The 19,379-nt window shown below is 42.1% G+C and overlaps 1 protein-coding gene across 2 annotated transcripts in view; it reads left to right on the top strand.

Annotated features, from left to right (window-relative positions):
* The window catches only part of nompB (intraflagellar transport protein 88-like protein nompB), a 135,296-nt gene that overhangs the window by 2,371 nt on the left and 113,546 nt on the right, over nucleotides 1-19,379 (top strand). Inside the window, exon 4 of one of the 2 annotated variants that reach the window (XM_067152564.2) lies at nucleotides 11,067-11,248. In XM_067152564.2, the coding sequence (XP_067008665.2) occupies nucleotides 11,067-11,248 (182 nt within the window). Of the gene's footprint in view, nucleotides 1-11,066; nucleotides 11,249-18,251; nucleotides 18,643-19,379 lie in introns of those variants that run through there. The other variant, XM_067152565.2, reaches the window with a different exon arrangement.

Genomic DNA, 19,379 nt, shown 5'->3' with positions numbered 1-19,379 from the left:
AGTCCTGGAGAGGTGAGAAACGTTGCTCCATTTTATAGCGCTGGCTGATGTCACAGATGATCACATCAGCACACTGCAGTCTGCCTCGTGGTCTCTGGAAACATCCATGTCGGGCGGGCTGCGGCGCTTGTAGGCGCGGAGGACACACACAACAGATACCTAAGCGATAGAAGAAATTCATCAGCTACTGTTGATGTATCGTGATTGGGGATGGGATAGACCTCAAGACACTTGGCGAATAGTCCCTGGCTAAAATCAGGTAACGATATCCAGTGTCTGATTTGGGAAATGGTCCAGCATTGTCAATAGCTATCCTCTTGAAGTGCGCACTGAAGTTGTACTGCTGCATTTTGCCCCTACTTTGGATACAAGGGCCTCGGCGTCCCTATGGCAATCAACATCTATATCATAATGGCACAAGTGTCGAACATTTGGCACCATCTTGTGATGTCCATCATTATGTGCACCCTGTAGTAGCATTGCCAGACCCGATCCGAAGTCATATTGACCCCACGATGACCTGCTATGGTGCCTCTATGTATCTTACCCATAACTTCCATCCTTTTGACCCTGGATATTACCAGCTAGGGGACTTTTTATGCTGGTTGTTGTTGTTGTTGTTGTTATTACCTGATTCCCATATACAGTACAAGCCAATAGACTGACATTGATCTTTAGGGACTTTCACTGAGCCCAGTATACCTTGTGCGTTGGGCTGCACGTAGCAGTATCCTTTCTTGCTGGTCGCTGTCCAGACATGACTTCTCACAGGATCTGTCCAACATTGTTGTCTGCAAGCTGCAGCCTCCTCAGACTTTTAAAGTTCAGGAGCCACATCAAGGCAGAATGGTCAATGCCTAGGTGGAACTGCTGACCATACAGGTATTTGAGGAAGTGCTTCAGCGTCTTCATGATGGCCAGTAGTTCAAAGCAGGTCAAGTAGTAGTTTCTCTCAGTCTTGTATAACATCTTGTTTTCCTGGATTTGAGATAGCACCCATGAGTCCCCACATTGTTAGCATTGGTGTTTACAGCAAACTTCTTTACAAGCTTGAAATAACCCAACATAGATGTTGAGAACAGGGATGCCTTGAGTGACAGAAATGCGGCCTCTGCCTACATTGCCCATCAGAACAGCCTCTTCTCCTCGGCTTTGACATGTTGGAGAAACCAGCAATGAACCTCCAGTAGTAAGTGCTGAGGACAAGAAAACTCCTCAACTTCATAGATCAGCCTTAATGGCTTTTAGCTTTTCCAGGAAGGTGGCCAGTCCCTGTGTTGACACAATGTGGCCTAGGTTGGCACTTTCCAGGATTCAGTTTCAGGTGAGACTGTAAGGTGTGCTCCTAGAATGTGCGTATTACCATGATGTCATCTAGATATACCAGGCATGCTTCGTGGTTCCCTTTCAACACAGATTCCATTAGCCGCTCCAAACTCCTAGGTGCATTACACAGTCCAAAGGGCATAACAGGGGAACTGCCACAACCCCTGGCCAGTAGAGAACGCCGTCTTCTTGTGCTCCGTCAGCATTGCCTCCTGCCAGTAGTGATGTGTGCGAATGACGCGTGGAATCACGAAAATTGGTTCCTACGACTCCGAGGTCGCACTCAATGTCGCATGCAAGGAATTGGTTCCCGATGATGTCACTAGTTTGTGCTGGGCGCACTCACTAGAGTGAGTCTTCCGTATATAAGCGGAGCAAATTTGAACGTGCAATATTTAATTTCTTTTGTATGCAGTGAAATGTCTTATTGGTTGTCATGAATGAATTATGCCACATAATAATGGAATAACAATTTATCCTGGTTGTCTGGAAATCACATTTCACATTTTGACACTGGTTGTAGCAATCATCATTGTCATTTATGCTTAGCCTATACTGTATTTTTCTTGTGTAGTTCTCAAATATCGCTAGTATAAACGTATAAAGTCTGTGGAATTAAGACTTTTATAAGTACACAACTTGTTTCGTAGCATACCTGTCTTCCATTACATTTAATTTGCAATGAACATTTCGTGCTACTGTCCAACTCATTGGCTGAATGGTCAGCGTTGAGGTCTTCGGTTCAGAGGGTCCCGGGTTCAATCCCTGGCCGGGTGGGGAATTTAATCGCCTTTCATTAGTTCTTTTGGCCCGGGGACTGGGTGTTTGTGTTTGTCCCAACGTTTTCCTCTTCATATTCAGACAACACACTACACTACCAACCACCACAGGAACACGCAATAGTGATTACATCCCTCCACGTAGGGTTGGAATCAGGAAGGGCATCTGATTGTAAAACAGGGCCAAGTCAACATGTGTGATACCCTTTGCACCCGCGATCTCATAGGTGTGGAAAAAGTGGTAGAAAAAGAACATTTCATACTACTGCTAAATATTATTATGAGAAACTGTCAGAATTGCTATTTTTTGTTTTCATCACTGCTTAACATTAGTTAAGGTTGTCTCTTTAGTAGAATTGTATTTTGTTGAAATAGTAGTTAAACAAGCTCCCGTCATTCGTAAAAGAGCCCCTCCTATACCGGCAATAACGCAGAAAGATCCGCCCAACTCCTCTCCCACTCTAGGTTCCCCACCACCTCTATCACACAAATACAATACTAGGAGCTGTACTGGCAGACAAGTTAGCAACTCCAAATCAGCAGGACAATACCTATCATCTTAATAATAAGTTCTTATTTAAATGTTGGTCAGTTAGGAAATTCACACACATTTATAATATTAAATTATCTCCCTTTTTCTTTACAGATCCCACTGTCTGTATAAATTGGCCGGAGGTCAAGCACAATATTCTATACCTCGCAAATTTGTGCAACATAATTACCTACATTTGTAAACAAGTTGATCAGCATTTTCAACTAGAGCCCACATTTGACTCCTGCTCATATTCTGCGTCCTGTCTGTTATGTTTAAAGCAATATGGATTATTGTGTTTTCACAATTCAACTTGTGGGCACTCTATTTTAATACACATTCTGGACACACCTCGTCACTTATGTTGCATTTTATTTTCGTTTTTCCATAAGATTGGTGTTCACTTTGGTGCTGTTTTATAGAAAGACATTTACTACTGTTCTTTAGACATGTACTAGTTTCAGACACAAAGTTTTAAATTGACATTTAAATAATTTTCAAGTGTTCATGTTATCACGTCTTTAAGAAGAGCTTTAATGTTGTTTTTTAGATGTAATGTAATAAGGCTTTTAGACTACTGCAATTTCAATATTGACTATTGACTTTTTAATATGTTTGCAACTGTTCAAGAACATCATTGTAAGATTAAGGCTGAAGGTGCTCTTTATAAGAGTGAAACATGTACCTTAGAGAAATTAATTGTATGAAAGTGTAAACACCAAAAAGGTGATTTGTATTGAATAGGTGGAAATACTTCTTATTATAATTGCTGTGAATCACAAAGCCCATCGACCAAGGTGTAGGCAGCTTTCTGTTGCATATGCTCGGATGGTAAGTCACGTAGCTCGCCTTGGGGTGTAGGGGTACCGTGCGTTCCTCTTATCCGGAGGCCATGGGTTCGATGCCAGGCCAGAGATTTTAACCTGATAGCCAGATAGTGGTCTGAAAAGCCAAGAGGATTCACCTCTTAATCTGCAGGCCTTTGGGCTGAACAACGGTCGCTTGGTACGTCATGGCCCTTTGGCGCTATTGTGCCATGGGGTTTGGTTTGGTTTGGTTTATTTTTGGTAAGCCACCTAATGCTATGTGTACCAGCTATTCTGCCTCTGCGTCAGATTCCTGCTGCGATTTACTTGCGTGCTGCATCCTCTTCTTCAGTTGGATTTGGCAGGCGGCTGCCGGCTGGCAGTCACCGTAGTGTCCCTCAAGTGCGTCTTCACAATTTTGTTGTGCGTTGCTTTCGGAAAGTGGCTCTGTAGTACCTCTGACACTCATCCTTTTTGCCTGGTGATGAGTTGTACGGCCCTCTCCACGAGTGTGTGCTCATTATGGTTGGCCACATTCTCGAACTGAGTCCAGGATATCACCCATGATGTAGTCATGTTGAAGCGTGAGGGTTTTACTTTTGTGACGCTGATTCTGCTGTGGCCACTAGTAAGCTACAGTCTGGTTACTAGGGCAGTCGTCCTTCTCTGCAGATCACTCGCCTCTTGCTGCAAGTCTTGAACAATGGACTCAATCTGAGGTGTTGCCTCGTCTCGAATACTGGAGTCTACAGTCTGAATTATTGCCTTGCATAATAGACTATTTCGCTTATGTCTTGCATAAAGTCAGTATTTAACCTTAATTCACGGGCATGCATCTCTTTCTTTAACTTGTACTGTCCACCCTGAATATCGTTCAGCTCGGCTTTGTCTTAAGTTCATTCCGACTAGCTTTATTCTCCAGTTTAAGTTCGTTCTGGCTAATTTTAATGTCTATCTGAAGTTCATCTTGGCTAGCTTTAATTTGTGCATTGCACAGAGTTTTAAGAGTTTATTGGGCAAGCCAGATTCCTTCTTGCTGATTTCTTTAAAAATATCATAGTACTGAAACACACTACCAATTAGATTTCATTTCTGACAGCAGTTGTGGCAAATAATCAGAGTCTCTAAAGCTAAAATTACTATACAGTGAGGAAGCATGTTATACTATCCCTAAATTTATTGAACTACTAGCTGATGTACCCGTGCTTTGCTACGCACTTCTACATTGTACACAGAATTCTAGGTTAAGTTATGTGCACGTTGTAAGATTGTATTAAATTGCATAGCTCTTAACGTTACCCCAACCGAGCTCGATAGCTGCAGTCGTTTAAGTGCGGCCAGTATCCAGTATTCAGGAGATAGTAGGTTTGAACCCCACTGTCGGCAGCCCTGATAATGGTTTTCCGTGGTTTCCCATTTTCACACCAGGCAAATGCTGGGGCTGTACCTTAATTAAGGCCACGGCTGCTTCCTTCCCACTCCTAGCCCTTTCCTGTCCCATCGTCGCCATAAGACCTATCTGTGTCGGTGCGACGTAAAGAAACTAGCAAAAAAAGAGTTACCCCAGAAACGTGACGGGATGTCGCCATATGTCTTTTCTTATGTGAAGACTAGGTTAGGGAGTTTTGATTGTAATGACAGGTCCTCTTGCATACTGTCAGTCACAATCAAGGCGTGGATTTTTCATTATGATGGCAGGCCAACTTGCCTACTGCCAGTCACAATGAAGTTGGGCAGTTTTCGTTATAATGGTAGACACTCACTCTCCACCTGTCTCTTTACATCCTCAGAAAGACTGTCTTTTTGTGATTTTCTCAACTGAAATCATTATAGGTCATTTCAATGAAGTCAGAAGGAATGTCACAATTAAAAGCAATGCTATCATTTGAAATACTCAATCAAATGAAAACCTGCACATTTTTTCACTTTTAATGAACAGTATTACGCTGCCATTCTAACAGTCCAAAGTTCCAGAGCTGGAATGACCTGGCTGCAGACAGCCGTGAACACTCCTCTCCTTTACCGGTAGTATCTGACAATTTATGAATCAGAGGAATGGTACGCTAAAGAAGAAAGTTATCTAACTCCCCAGCTACTTCCTACTTCCCGCCAACATTCAGGCAGGCTGTTATATTCGGTACACAGCATTACTCCCATCGATATGAAGGCCTACAATATCGAAAGCTCATAAAGTAGATCAACAATAGCATTACATTGACCATTGTTTTTTGTAAAATGCTTTGTCTCTTCTGTCGCCACTCATCTGTGCGTTTTACGCTTTAAGACAATCGTAACAAAAACCATCGCCAGTTAACATGATTGAACAATATTTCCATGTTAGCAGTGCTTGGCGTTGATACTGACTAAACAGTAAAAGTCTAAATTCATCTAAATTCATGAGCTTTTATCATAGTCGCCCATTATGGGTGGGGGCGGTAGAATGAACACCTACGGTATCCACTGCCTTTCATTAGAGGCAGGTTGGCGACCACTTTTATCTATCCTATCTGACCTCCCGTGGTCAACTCTTGTTCTTTTTCTGACCCCGACAATATTACGTATAGAGGCCTAGGGAGACTTTAATTTTCATGCCTTCATAGCCCTTGACTTTCTTAAGCCGATACCTTCAGTTTTCGAAGTGTAGAACCTCTTCCATTTTTTTCTCTCTGATTAGTGTTATAAATTATCGGAAATTGTATTCTCTATAGCTTTTGTTACGTAGTACTTTTCTGTAGGTCAAATAACATAGGTATTTAAAAATTAAATTTTAGGCGCCTTCCCCTAAACTACCATTTCATCCAGGGTGAATACAATTATTTATACCCTAGAGTGTAGTTCCTTATTCCCCGACTTTACATACCGATTTTCATCAAATTCTGTTAACCCATTTTCTTGTGCACGGTGTTGTGAATGGACTTAGCAACAGAAATCCAAATTCATGAATATCTCTGTTACCATAGCTGGTACGGTAAAAATGTATCCTAAGACATAAATGATCGTAAATTTAATTCTATACAACTTTAGTTATGTAGTATTTATTGATACCAAGCTCGATAGCTGCAGTCGCTTAAGTGTGGCCAGTATTCGGGAGATAGTGTGTTCAAACTCCACTGTCGGCAGCCCTGAAGATGGTTTTCCGTGGTTTCCCATTTTCACACCAGGCAGATGCTGGGGCTGTACCTTAATTAAGGCCACGGCCGCTTCCTTCCCAGTCCTAGCCCTTTCCTGTCCCATCGTTGCCATAAGACCTATCTGTGTCGGTGCGACGTAAAGCCATACGCCCTCACTCTTCATGAGCACAATATTGAGGTTTGGATTGCTGCCACTTCTTCTAACCTGCTGGCTAACTCCTGATGAAGAATTTTTTTTACACCAATGGGGCTTGAACCTGCTAATCGTGGTGTTGAATTAAAAAACTTTATGCCTGAATAGTCATGGACACCAGACTGCTAGGCAATAAAAGGTTTACTGGCCTCTTCAGCATCTGAGTAGATCGAAAGCATAAAAATGATGGCAGACATAGCTCCGGTACAAAGCTTGTTTGGGAGGAGTTGGGAGGAATAATGACTTCTGGCATTTCCTATGGTGTGTTGAAATTAGCACGTCCCTGATCACTGCCCTTTTGACTCCTTATGTAGAAATATGTGCCATTGAACCATATGAAGTCATATTGCCTATCCTTTCTGTTGGACGGCTTGGACATTTATGAGGAAGTTCATTGCCTGGCTTCAGGAGGAAGTGCAAAAACAAATATTGAAGCTATTAACAGGCAAGTTCACCAGATGTTCATTTTTGTTTCAACAATAAGATTAGAGTTGCTTTACAAACGAAAAGTTTTTATTACAGTCTCCTGTTCAATACATGTATCCATCTTTTGATCCGTCAATGTAGAATGATACTAATATATTGTAATAAAGATTAGAATTAAGCAAACAGCAGCCACAAGAGGTGGACCTCAGTAAACAGTTCGTTTACTCACCAGTGCCATGATACATCCCACTAGCTCTGACCCTGCCCAGACCTGCAGCCGGCTATAAACAGGCTGGCTGTAATTGGAATGCTGTTTGGACACATGATGAGAATGCCGGAGAGAGAATACCAAAGAGAACATGCATGGATATAGAGACTGGAAAGAGGCCTAGGGGACGGCCTAGAACGAGATGGAGGAGCTCTGCATGGACAGTTGCTGGTTCTGGAAACAGTGACTATTGACATTCGCACAAACTCCAAGAGGTGGCACTGAGGGAGATGAGTTGGAAGTGAAATAATTGCAGATGTAAAAGAAATGTCATTAAAGTAAAATTTTGTAATTTAGTATTTGTGTGCTGTAGTCTACAGCACATCTGAGCAAATGGCTGCACGGTGTGGGTCACCTAGCTATCAGCTTGAATTCGGGAGATAGTGGGTTCGAACCCCACTGTCGGCAGCTTTGAGGATGGTTTCCTGTGGTTTCCCATTTTTCACACCGGGCTATACCTTAATTAAGGTTATGGGGACCGATGACTTTAGATGTTAGGTCCCTTTAAACAACAGACACCATCATCATAATCATCAATTAAGGCTATGGTCACTTTCTTCCTACTTCTAGCCCTTTTCTATCCCATCGTCACCATAAGACCTATCTGTGTCAGTGCAACATAAAGCAACAATCATCATCATTATCATTGTTTTACAGTTCAAGTTTCCCAGGTTCTGTTGACGAGCCTCTTCCTTTCTGTCTTATTGAGATATGTTCTGTTGTTAATGAGGTCCTCCAGTGTCTTCCTCTGACCTTTATGTCCATCTTTACGATGTCCATTCAGTGGGTTCTCGGTCTTACCACCATCTGTTTTCCTGCCACACGTCTCTCCAGGTTAACATATACTGTCCTTGTTGGCTCCATCCTCATTACATGCCCAAACCACCTCAGTCTGGAGATGCTGACCCGATCTAACAATGATGTCTCAATCCTAGCTTCCTTTCTAACCACGTCATTCCTTAACTTGTCCAGTTTGGTTTTTTGAATTGTGGACCTAAGAAACTTCATCTTATATGCCTGCAACCTTGATGAGTCTTTCTTAGTGAGGGTGCAGGTTTCAATACCATAGTTTAAGATTGGTATGAAGTACGTAAAGCAAATTGTATTAAAAATGTAAAAAAAATTGAAGTATCAGTAGCCGCCAATACACTCATCTGTTTGAACCTCCATCTACCGGTTCATTCCAAAATGTGTGCTGCTTGGGTGTTTGTTGGCTTTGCTGGTTGCTTATCGAGTGGTTTAGGGTTTAAAGTTAAAAATTTTCGTTGTTCCGTATTGAAGAATATTACAGTTAAAATTGAAATAATTGATAAAGAGATTCAACCTATTCAATACAAAAGAATAAGAAATGTAGTGAATTACATTCCTATTTAATAATAAGTAGAAATGGTCCCGGTTTCGACCCTAGTCCAGGTTATCATCAGCCGATTAAAACATGAAAAACAATGCATAGGAAAAGGAAATGAAAGATCAAGTACAGTCCGGATTAGTAGAAGAGGTGATATAAAAACCACAGTGCCTAATGTTTAATGTTTCGCGCTGATCACTGGGAGCTGGCAAGTTGCTTCAATGGATCTACTCGTCTTCAACTCCTGCATGATTATGGATCTTCGTATGTGTTCGATTGTGATGTGACTTTGTGCCTGGCAGTGTTTAAAAACTGGCTCATTTAACCGTTCTCCGGTATTCGTAAACATTGTGGGACTTTGCCTAGCGCTGCGTGTGCCATGCTGCCGCTCAGAGAATTGTGCACTGTTTTCTTTTGAGTGACTTGCATTTTACTTCTTCTGAGTTTTACACTGTCTACCCCCGTTCATTTTTATATCACCTCTTCTACTAATCCGGACTGTACTTGATCTTTCATTTCCTTTTCCTATGCATTGTTTTTCATGTTTTAATCGGCTGATGATGACCTGGACTAGGGTCAAAACCGGTACCATTTCTACTTATTATTAAATAGGAATGTAATTCACTACATTTCTTATTCTTTTGTATTGAATAGGTTGAATTTCTTGATCAATTATTTCAATTTTAACTGGTTTAGGGTTTGCCCGTACTGCTTGTGAATCTTCATATTCAGAAATACACTGACTGACAGAGCAAATGCAACACCAAGAAGGAGTGGTCAGAACTTTATGCCAATTGCAGGGTAGACTGACGTCACTGAGGTATGCTCATGATGTGAAATGCGCTGCTGTGCTGCGCACGTAGCGAACGATAAATGGGACACGGCGTTGGCGAATGGCCCACTTCGTACCGTGATTTCTCAGCCGACAGTCATTGTAGAACGTGTTGTCGTGTGCCACAGGACACGTGTATAGCTAAGAATGCCAGGTCGCCGTCAACGGAGGCATTTCCAGCAGACAGACGACTTTACGAGGGGTATGGTGATCGGGCTGAGAAGGGCAGGTTGGTCGCTTCGTCAAATCGCAGCCGATACCCATAGGGATGTGTCCACGGTACAGCGCCTGTGGCGAAGATGGTTGGCGCAGGTACATGTGGCACGTGCGAGGGGTCCAGGCGCAGCCCGAATGACGTCAGCACGCGAGGATCGGCGCATCCGCCGCCAAGCGGTGGCAGCCCTGCACGCCACGTCAACCGCCATTCTTCAGCATGTGCAAGACACCCTGGCTGTTCCAATATCGACCAGAACAATTTCCCGTCGATTGGTTGAAGGAGGCCTGCACTCCCGGCGTCCGCTCAGAAGACTACCATTGACTCCACAGCATAGACGTGCACGCCTGGCATGGTGCCGGGCTAGAGCGACTTGGATGAGGGAATGGCGGAACGTCGTGTTCTCCGATGAGTCACGCTTCTGTTCTGTCAGTGATAGTCACCGCAGACGAGTGTGGCGTCGGCGTGGAGAAAGGTCAAATCCGGCAGTAAATGTGGAGCGCCCTACCGCTAGACAATGCGGCATCATGGTTTGGGGCGCTATTGCGTATGATTCCACATCACCTCTAGTGCGTATTCAAGGCACGTTAAATGCCCACCGCTACGTGCAGCATGTGCTGCGGCCGGTGGCACTCCCGTACCTTCAGGGGCTGCCCAATGCTCTGTTTCAGCAGGATAATGCCCACCCACACACTGCTCGCATCTCCCAACAGGCTCTACGAGGTGTACAGATGCTTCCGTGGCCAGCGTACTCTCTGGATCTCTCACCAATCGAACACGTGTGGGATCTCATTGGACGCCGTTTGCAAACTCTGCCCCAGCCTCGTACGGACGACCAACTGTGGCAAATGGTTGACAGAGAATGGAGAACCATCCCTCAGGACACCATCCGCACTCTTATTGACTCTGTACCTCGACGTGTTTCTGCGTGCATCGCCGCTCGCGGTGGTCCTACATCCTACTGAGTCGATGCCGTGCGCATTGTGTAACCTGCATATCGGTTTGAAATAAACATCAATTATTCGTCCGTGCCGTCTCTGTTTTTTCCCCAACTTTCATCCCTTTCGAACCACTCCTTCTTGGTGTTGCATTTGCTCTGTCAGTCAGTGTACATTTCTTTTAATGTACTGTGTCTTATGTCAAGCCCATTGAGAGTCACTTTCTGTTGTAAAGAATATTATATTTCAAGTCAAATTCTTGTTCATTTCCAGTATCGTGAGGGTACGGGACTGAACTTCCGACCGGTAACTGGGACCCAGGATGGAGTCACACGCCCCATGACTGCAGTACGAGGTGCAGGCTACACTTCCCATCGCCCAGGCACCATGTTTGATCCTTTGAACCAAGCCTCTAAAGTGACAGCACCACAACTGGAGACAAAGAAAGAAGAAACGTTAGTGTGTTTTCTGTATTTTGTCTTGTATAGGGCCATCCGTAAAACTTTACAATTTCAATGAGTTATTGTTTCCTTCCAGAAGCCAGTGTAAACTTGAAATTGAGTTTAATGAGCTCAGTGGGTGTGGGTCTGGTTTCATGGCTAAATGGTTAGTGTGCTGGCCTGTGGTCCAAGGGATCTCAGGTTAGATTCCTGGCTGGGTCTGGGATTTTAGTCTTTATTAATTCCTCTGGCTCGGGGCTGGGTATTTGTGCTGTCTTCAACCACTGAATTTCATCTTAGGTAGGGCTCCATCCTCACAGACACGCAGGTCGCCTGTATGGCATCAACTCAAAAGACTTGCGCCAGGTCTCTTAGTAGGACACACACCATTATTATTATTATTATTATTATTATTATTATTATTATTATTATTATTATTATTATTATTATTATTATTATGCTTTTATGGCCTCATTGGACCACTTCAATCAATCATTTTCTGATCATCTTCTTTGATAGATTTTCTTCCCGAATTGCCCAGTAGCTTTTTATTTGTTCTGATCTTTTCTCTTGTTCATCATCATCATTATCTGGAGCATTTTCCAACCACAGGCTGGGTCTGCTTGGACCATAAGCCTCTCCATCATTTTCTGTCCGTCCACCACTTATCTCGCTGTCGTCCAGTTTCTTCCTCTTGCCTCGATGCTCTTCTTTACACCTTTCAGCCACCTGTCCCTCGGTCTTCCTCTAGGTCTCCTTCCCTTTAACTCCATTTCTAACATCATTCTTGGTATCCTCTTTTGTCTCATTTTTTTAACATGTCCACACCACTGCAGCCTTGATTTTTCTATCTTTTCCTGTAGGGGTAATTCATTTACCATTTCCCGAACTCTCTCATGTCTTACTCTGTCCATTCTTGTTAAACCTACTCGACACCTTTGAAACTTCATTTCCATTGCGTGTATTCTACTTTTATCCCTCTCCATCACCCATGTTTCTGATCTGTGTCAAAATTGGCACAAAATAAGTCTTGTTTAGTAGATAATTCCTTTACATCTCTGTGGTACATCCCTGTTCCATATCAATCCTCCCACACTTTTAAAGAATCCATTTCCACACCTTCTTCTTTCATTGATTTCCATCCTGTTTTCTTCAGTTACACTTCCCAGGTATTTAAAGCTTTCAGCTCTTTTCAGCTCCTTATGTCATGCTATTATATGCTTGGTCCTTGTTTCGTGTCGTTACCAGCACTTCACTCTTTTGTGTTGAGAACTTTATTCCACAAGATGACACAACTTCCTCCAATATATTTAGCTGTTCCTGCACTTCACTTTCACTGTTTTCCCATATTAGTGGATCATCTGCAAACAATACTGCTTTCATTCTTCTCTCCCCAATGGTTTGTGCTATCTTCTGTATTGTATCATCTATCCCCCACTATAAATAGTAGAGGTGAGAGGGTACTTCCTTGCTTTACACCATTTGTTAACTTAAAACATCCAGTTTTTTCAGTTTTGACTTTAACATAGCTGATATAGATGTTGATTTCCATAGGGAGCCTGAAATATTTGTCCTGAATGAGTAAATTTTGAAATGAGACTATTGTCGCGGCCACCAAATTAGGCGGGTGAGGAAAACTGCGCTGTCGTCAGATATGGAAACGGCGAAGCGACAGATGGTCGAAAGTCGCTTACCTCTGGGCACGGATTGGCAACGCTTATCATGCAGTGCTGTCAAACTGAAGTTCATCCGCTCCAGGCCACCTTACTCGAGCCATTCCGTCATGCAGCTGTCGGGCTCGCACCGTAAGTGCAGTTAAAGATTGATATTGAGTGTGAATTGATTTGGGTTCAAGTCAAGAGAGAAGTGGCAGAGAGGAACAAGATATTCAAAATAAAGGACGTAGAAAAACTCGCGTCAGAAGCCATAGACTGTGTGACTGCTGCAGACTGGGAAAAATGTTTCAATTGCGCGGAAAAACTTCAAACAGACGATTGGGCCAAGGAAATAGTAAGGGACGAAAGAATGGAGCCATTCATCATCAGTGTAAAAGATGACTCGACAGATAGTGAGATGAGTGATGACAGTGACTAAGAAATCTTAGACTGCCTAGAAACCGATTCTTACTTCATTGTAAATTAATATAAACCTATTCTTTAAATGCTGTTAACCAGGAATGAGTTAGCTGTGAAATTTATAATGTTGAATAACGGACCATATTACTCAGTACTATATACAGTACTCAAATATTTAAAGTTATAATGTAATAAAACTGATACAGATTAATATGTAATCCGAAAGTATTTACGGCATTCTGCAGCCTGTGCTGGTGCACGCACCCCGAACTGCCTCGGCTAGCGACATTTACATGATTTCTTTCCGGGCCATTTTCCAGGAAAATTATAAGACTCACGGAAATATGTTTCAGATAAAAAAGCGATTTTTTTACATTTTTTCCCGCAGAAAAAAAATTATTGGCTGAATAAAACCTTGGACGCTTACTGAAATTTTCAATACATGATCCTACGGATTTAAATTTACTCATTCAAGATTTTATTTTTAATAATTATTTAAAGTGGTTGATATGGAAAATAGTTATACCACTGAAATCAGCAATCTTTTCTGAAGCTTGTAGTATAATTTGTTTCAAAACATTACATGAAGTAACATCAGGAGCTTGAGAGAGAACAACTTGCCTCGCGTTCCGAAATGATGTGTTCAGTTAGACATTTCTTCGCCAGTTGCTACATATCCTTGGCAACAGTGTAATTTCTCTGACCCGCCTAATTTGGTGGCCCCGACAATAAGTCTCTCATAGTGCATTGACACTGCCGGTGGCTCGAAGTAGCCTACGCAGTGGTCTCCACGGTATGCACTAGCCATGTGTCTTGGTGGGTGTGCTATTTACCAACTGATGAGCCCAACTTAGCACACTGGGGCAAAATGCTGTTAACCAGGAATGAGTTAGCTGTGAAATTTATAATGTCGAATAACGGATCATTTATATTGGTATTTAACATAGCTTTTGCTTCCATTATACATATTTTTCACCCTTGTTACTTACTGCTTTTACTATCATAGTTTTCCAGATCTTGTTTCTACGGACACTGTCATATGCCTTCTCTATGTCCATGAAGGTCATGACCAAATCTTCCTCATACTCATAGTGCCGTTCTTGTAGCTGCCTCACTGTGACTATGATGTCAATAGTTGACCTTTGCTGTCTAAAGCCATAGGGCCAATTGCAGAAATGATGACTAGTTTTAAGCCTTAAACAACGTCTAAATCGAGCACGATCTTCCATTGCATAAACAATGTTTAGCCGATGTTTAACTAGACATCATTGAAAGTTTCAATATTGGTTTGAAAATGGAGATAGAAGTATCTTTCATGCAACTCTTTGCTTGTTGCAACCAATGAAATTCATTGGTGCGTGCGCCGAACGTCAAGTCAGCTATTTGTTTTCCTACACATTACTCAAATATGGCCAAGCATGAGCATGACTTGCCCACAGATGAGATAAGAGTACGTATTGCTTTCAGTGGAAATTAAATCTCATAATATTATCCCGTACGGGAAGTGTAGCTTTGATTATGGCATTGTTACAGTGAGTGTAATTTACTCATAAATGCAGTGGTTTATATATATACCTACTTTTTAGTTTTCGCTATTATGTGTGTCTACTTGGCAGTAAATATAAGTGAATTCCTCCCGGTTGATGTATGTGACAGCCCTCTGATGATAGGAACATGTAATTCTGGTATGTATGTAGTCAAAGTGACTTATAATTCCATGGAAATTAAGCCATGTATATAATAAAATAATATCGGCTGCCATGAATTGTATTCAAGTTGACAGTTGCCGGACTGTCCCTTTGTCAGTCTCAAGAAACAAGTCTCTTGAAAAGCGAAACCTTATTTTAAGATTTATCTCCCCCTACATGTTAGATGAATTGCAGCGATTTAGCAGCGGGCGACCCACAGAGAGGCCGTCGGACTAACCTTTCTTCCCGGAATCGTCTTAACATGATATTACAAATTACATGTTTCATGGTACATAACCTCTGATTGTGATTCACTCCTCTCATTTGAGGTTAAACAGTGCTCTCGGCAGTTTTTAAACATGACCGGTTGAGCATTGCTTTTAGACAGTGTCTAGGTGATAAATAACGTCTCTCCAATGCGGCAGCCATACTTAGGCATTGTTTAACCGTAGACAACATCTAAACACCGTTTCTGCAATCGGCCCAACTGTTCTTCTCTCAGTTCTTTTTCCACTGACTTTCTTATTCGCTTATGCAGTACTTTTTCATGTATCTTGGCATAGTGACAAATCAGGGTTATAGCACAGTAGTTGTGACATTTTCTTGTCTCCTTTCTTAAAGATGGGTATTATTGCACCCTTCTTCCAATCTTCTGGTACTTTTTTTCTCATTCCACACTACCCGAATCATCCTGTATAGCCACTGTGTACCCACTTCCCCTGCAGCTCTTATCATCTCCACACTTAACTCGTACATTCCTGATTCTTTTACCAGTTTCATCCTCTTTACAGCTTCCTCCACTTCTGCCCAGGTTAACACCTCCACTTTTCTCCTCACACCTGTTATCAATTTCCTCAATATGATCTTCACTTAATCAAACCACATTCAGGAGGTCCTCAGAGTATTCCTTCCAGATTATTTTAATTTCCTCCTTTTTCTCCACTAGGTTACCATTTTTATCCTCTATTCTGTCCACTTCACTTTGCCTACTCTTCCTTTTATTTCTCACCATTCCATACAATACTTTCTGATTGCCTTGTTATCTTCCTCCATCGTCTGTGTCCACTTCTCCATCCTCTTCCTCCTCTCCTCTGTAACCACCTTTCTAGCTTCCATTCATTTGTTCATATAGTTTTCTCTTGTCTCTGGTGTTCTTTGTTGGAACAACGCCTGAAAGATCTTATTTTTCTTCCCTACTGCTTCATTCACTCTGTCATTCCACCATGGTGTCTCCTTCCATTTCTTCCTTCCTTCCTCCTGTTGTTCCTTATCTGTAAATACCCGTTTCATCTGTAATTTCACCACCTGACAATGAAATGGCTTGTGGGATACGAATTAATAAAAATTGTGACTGGTAACAGTATTAATTATTTCATAAAGAAAGAAGCTTGTCAGCGGATGAGAAGAAATATTCACAGGCGGACAAAAAACTGGATCACTTTAATTTAAGAAAAAACTGTATTTGTTTACCTTAAGCCATGCTTTTTCTTCATTCCTACGACATGTTATAAAATGAAGTTAACCAGTACTGACTGTTGAAGTTCTTTTTTAAAATTAAAAAAAAAAGTTTATCCAAAAAGTCCTTAGACGCTGTAATTTACGAAAATGTCATTACCCTAAATTAACATTGCATTACACTGAGCAAACTTATGAACATACTACGGAATGCTTTCTTGATGATCACACTATACTTATCTTGCCTCAGTATCAGGTGTTACTACCTCTGGCGATGGTTACGGCCTCCATCCTTTGCAGCATGCTAGCTAGAATGTCCTGTATCGTTTTCTGGGGGATGAGTGTCCACTTTTCCAGTAGTTTGCCCGCATTTCGTTGAGGGTGTCAAAGTTGCGACGCCGGACATTTCGACCAAGGATATCCCACAGGTGTTCTGTGGGATTGTGAGCTGGCCAGTCGAAGGTTCGTATTCTGATATCGCGTAGATATTCCATCAGGCAACGGGTGGCATGGTGGCTTACATTATCACGCATCGGGATGAAGTTTTCACCAACTAAGGTAGCATAGGGGATTACATACTCTCCTCTACAGTGTAACGGTATGCACTCAGAGCACCTCCATTTATGAAAAGAATTTCTGTCCAGGCCTCAAAGCTGATACCGGCCGATAGCATGATGGAGCCAACCCCAAATGGTGGCCTCGTGGAGATGTTGCAAGGTGAATATCGCTTCCCATGCCTTCTCCACACACACTCTCTCTCTCTACCATTAGGTGAACGTAAGCATAATCATGACTCGTCTGTGAACAGTATCATTGATCACTGCTCCACAGTCCAATTCCAATGTTGACGCGCAAAGAGTAATCAAGCTGCTCTGTGTTGGGGGCTAAGCTGTGGAGCATTTGCAGTGTTCTTGATGTCAAATTGGCTTCTCAGAGTCTTCATCTGAGAGTCCTTGCAGTCACAGTGACATTACTGCCTCGAGTAGATTTTTGGCTTGGACTGCGGTAGTTTGGCATTTGGATGACCAGAAATCTTTCGTCCCTAGGAGATGTAGACCTCCGACGGCCTGGTCCAAGTCATCTGTGGTAGATATCGAGTTCACAAAATCAACTTCGAACACACTGGACGCTTCCATGAAAAGAATTAGTCGCATAATGAACATTGCGTCCACCGAGCTCGATAGCTGCAGTCGCTTAAGTGCGGCCAGTATCCAGTAATCGGGAGATAGTGGGTTTGAACCCCACTGTCGGTAGCCCTGAAGATGGTTTTCCGTGGTTTCCCATTTTCACACCAGGCAAATGCTGGGGCTGTACCTTAATTAAGGCCACGGCTGCTTCCTTCCCATTCCTAGGCCTTTACCAACGCCACTGCTCTTACAACGTCTTCTGGGTTAAGAGCCATCTGAACTTGTCAAATGTGAAAGAGAAACTGAAGGAAAATGCTCGCTTGTGACAGATATTGTCACACACTGATAATCCATCAGTAGCTTCCGCCCCAGTATTGTAAAACTTCAATGGTATTATTGCTAGTCGATGCAATAAAATTGAGTGTCTACTACTTAGGGGTGAAAAGTGGCTCCTTAAATTTATTTATGATCCCTAAACATCATATTCCTCCCCAAAACTCCAGAATATACATTATAAACTGCCTTAATCTAAAAATTAATATAATTAATGGAACAATTCTGTCTAATAATTGATGTTCAACAATTACAATTTTGTTTTTACAAAGTGATCCACTTTTTTTGTCCACCAGTGTATTAATAATCCAAATTATTCTTTGCAGATGACTTGTTAGTCTGGGGAGAAAAGGAAGAGGATATCCAGGAACAATTACAAGCATGGGAAGAGGTGAAACAGTATGGAATGAAATTTAATGCCGAAAAGAGTGAGATTGTGAACTCAACTAGAAAGGAGAGGCCTATCAGAGGGATAATGTTTGGAGGGGAACAGCTTAGGAAGGTAGAGAGTTTCAAGTACCTGGGAAGTATCATAGAGAAAAGTGGAAGAAATGATAAGGAAATACTCGGGCGTGGAAGACAAGCAGGAGCATTCCTGAAAAGTGTCAGAAGCCTGGTTTGGAGCAAGGATGTTCCTCAGAGAAGCAAAAGAGTGATATACAGGATGTACTATGTACCTGTTCTGACGTATGCAGTAGAAACTTGGGTAATGAGCTGTAACTAGGACACAGGCAAGTGAAAATGAAATTTCTGAGAAGCAGGATAGGAGTAATTCATTTTGTGTGGCTATTTCTATTTAAATTATAAACATGAAAGTTTTACACCTATTCAATACATAGTTTTTTTTACACTATGTGTATTTACATTACATGGGACTAGTTTCAACCGGACAAGAATGGATAAGATGAGAAATGAGAAAGTTAGAGATATAGCAAAGGAAGAGCCACTACAGAACAGGTTAGAGGCATCTAGACTTAGATAGTATGGATACATGAAGAGAATGACAGAGGAAAGGGTACCAAGGAAGATGCATGAAATGGAGGTAACTGGAAAATGACTGAGAGGAAGACCAAGAGACAGGTGGATAAAAGGAGTGGAAGAGTGTGTAAAGAGGAGAGGATTGGGCAAGAGTGACTAGGGAGAAGTGGTGGGGAGACAAGAGGAGGTGGAGAGGCTTTTGTTTCAAGCATACCTGCCAACAGCTAGAAACTGCAGATGATGATGATGATGATGATGATGATGATATGATGATCATGATGATGACTTTGTTTTTATCTCAGATTAGGAATAGTAGGAGTAGTAGTAATGCCTAACACCAGTATATGTATGAGAATTCTTAATCTTCTCATCCTCCATGGCTAAATGGTTAGCATGCTGGCCTTTGGTCACAGGGGTCCCGGGTTTGATTCCTGGCAACGTCAAGAATTTTAACCATAATTGGTTAATTTTGCTGGCACGGGGGTTGGGT

The sequence above is a fragment of the Anabrus simplex genome, chromosome 8 (genome assembly GCF_040414725.1).
Source record: "Anabrus simplex isolate iqAnaSimp1 chromosome 8, ASM4041472v1, whole genome shotgun sequence".
NCBI lineage: Eukaryota > Metazoa > Arthropoda > Insecta > Orthoptera > Tettigoniidae > Anabrus > Anabrus simplex.
Note: the sequence above shows the minus strand (reverse complement) of the source record. Positions and strands in the feature narration are given on the sequence as shown.